At 45.6% G+C, this 2,290-nt stretch overlaps 1 protein-coding gene across 11 annotated transcripts in view; it reads left to right on the top strand.

Annotated features, from left to right (window-relative positions):
- The first annotated feature begins 2,199 nt into the window (after positions 1-2,199).
- Positions 2,200-2,290, top strand: part of TCERG1 (transcription elongation regulator 1) — a 52,343-nt gene continuing 52,252 nt past the window's right edge. For all 11 annotated transcript variants that reach the window (XR_826158.1, XM_010850460.1, XM_010850461.1 and 8 more), the window contains exon 1: positions 2,200-2,283. Coding sequence is in view for 10 of the 11 variants with exons in the window: in XM_010850460.1 (XP_010848762.1) it covers positions 2,225-2,283 (59 nt within the window). In the remaining variant the exon portion in view is untranslated. The remainder of the gene's footprint in view (positions 2,284-2,290) is intronic.

Here is a 2,290-nt window from a genome sequence, read left to right on the forward strand (position 1 = left end):
GGTATAGAGCTTCTCCATCTTTGGGTGCAAAGAATATAATCAATCTGATTTTGGTGTTGACCATATGGTGATGTCCATGTGTAGAGTCTTCTCTTGTGTTGTTGGAAGAGGGTGTTTGTTATGACCAGTACATATTCTTGGCAAAACTCTATTTGTCTTTGCCCTGCTTCATTCCATATTCCAAGGCCAAATTTGCCTGTTACTTCAGATGTTTCTTGACTTCCATGGAACAACAGACTGGTTCCAAATAGGAAAAGGAGTATGTCAAGGCTGTATATTGTTACCCTGTTTATTTAACTTATATGCAGAGTACATCATGAGAAACGCTGGACTGGAAGAAACACAAGCTGGAATCAAGATTGCCAGGAGAAATATCAATAATCTCAGATATGCAGATGACACCACCCTTATGGCAGAAAGTGAAGAGGAACTAAAAAGCCTCTTGATGAAAGTGAAAGAGGAGAGTGAAAAAGTTGGCTTAAAGCTCAACATTCAGAAAACAAAGATCATGGCATCCGGTCCCATCACTTCATGGGAAATAGATGGGGAAACAGTGGAAACAGTGTCAGCCTTTATTTTTCTGGGCTCCAAAATCACTGCAGATGGTGACTGCAGCCATGAAATTAAAATTAAAAGAAATTAATTACTCCTTGGAAGGAAAGTTATCACCAACCTAGATAGCATATTCAAAAGCAGAGACATTACTTTGCCAACAAAGGTTCGTCTAGTCAAGGCTATGGTTTTTCCTGTGGTCATGTATGGATGTGAGAGTTGGACTGTGAAGAAGGCTGAGCGCCGAAGAATTGATGCTTTTGAACTGTAGTGTTGGAGAAGACTCTTTAGAGTCCCTTGGACTGCAAGGAGATCCAACCGGTTCATCCTGAAGGAGATCAGCCCTGGGATTTCTTTGGAAGGAATGATGGTAAAGCTGAAACTCCAGTGCTTTGGCCACCTCATGTGAAGAGTTGACTCATTCGAAAAGACTCTGATGCTGGGACGGATTGGGGGCAAGAGGAGAAGGGGACAACAGAGGATGAGATGGCTGGATGGCATCACTGACTGGATGGACATGAGTCTGAGTTAATTCCGGGAGTTGGTGATGGACAGGGAGGCCTGGTGTGCTGCGATTCATGGGGTTGCAAAGAGTTGGATGCGACTGAGTGACTGATCTGATCTGATTTTATCTGAATGGTGGAATTCCTCTTCATCGTGCCTTTGAAACCCCAGTATCCGAAGTTTTTTGTTTTTAATAAAAAGTTTAATAAATATTCAGAATTCCTCGGGTATTTAAAGTGAAAGTGAAGTCTCTCAGTTGTGTCCGACTCTTTGAGACCCCATTGACAGTAGCCTACCAGGCTCTGCCGTCCATGGGATTTTCCAGGCAAGAATACTGGAGTGGGCTGCCATTTCCTTCTCCAGGGGATCTTCCCAACCCAGGGATCGAACCTGGGTCTCCTGCATTGCAGACAGACGCTTTACCTTCTGAGCCACCAGGGAAGTATTAGGGTATGCTAATTTTACACAAGTATACTTTAAAATTGAAGGACGTATGGTTTAAATTATAAATTGCCAAGACGTTTCCTTCCCCCAACTTAATAGAGCAATTTGTAACACTCATCAGCCTGCAACTAATTATTGAATACAGTTTAACAGGTATTCTTGTGGTTAGTAATGTATCATTTAATAACACGGGTATAAACTGGTGGCCCCTTAGGACTCTAGATTCTAAAAATCTGGGAAATAGCTCGTTTCTACAACAACTCTGTGATTGGTTTACCGGCGACCCAGGTCGATTTTTCATTGGCTCACTCAATAGAAATGGTCAAGGCCCGAGCCAATATGACCGGTACGAGGACAATATGGCCCCACAATTGGCTTTCCTGGAAGCCGACAGACACGTGGCTACCGCAGGCCTAGCCGTACGTGGGAGGACCTAGTTTCTCTAACCTCGAGAGGGCGCCGGCGGCTCCTCTTGCTAGTGTCTCGTTTTCCCATAAAGCCTCTGAGCGACCAATCAACTGACTGTCTCCATACCGCTTTTAAAGTCGGCGGGCCCTTTCACCAATAATAAGGCAGACACCACCCTCAGCTCGGCGATTGATGGAGAGTTTGACAAATCACCTCACAAGTCTCCGCTATCTCCGCCTTTCTCTCACGGGATTGACGATCCACCCGACCAATAGGGGACGCCCAGTCGGCGGGTGGATGAAAGCGGCCCTCTGTAATGGCGGAGCGTGGTGGGGACGGGGGAGACGGTGAGCGATTCAACCCCGGGGAGCTCAGGTAAGGG

This window comes from Bison bison, unplaced genomic scaffold, assembly GCF_000754665.1.
Source record: "Bison bison bison isolate TAMUID 2011002044 unplaced genomic scaffold, Bison_UMD1.0 scf7180017864291, whole genome shotgun sequence".
NCBI classification, from domain to species: Eukaryota; Metazoa; Chordata; class Mammalia; order Artiodactyla; family Bovidae; genus Bison; species Bison bison.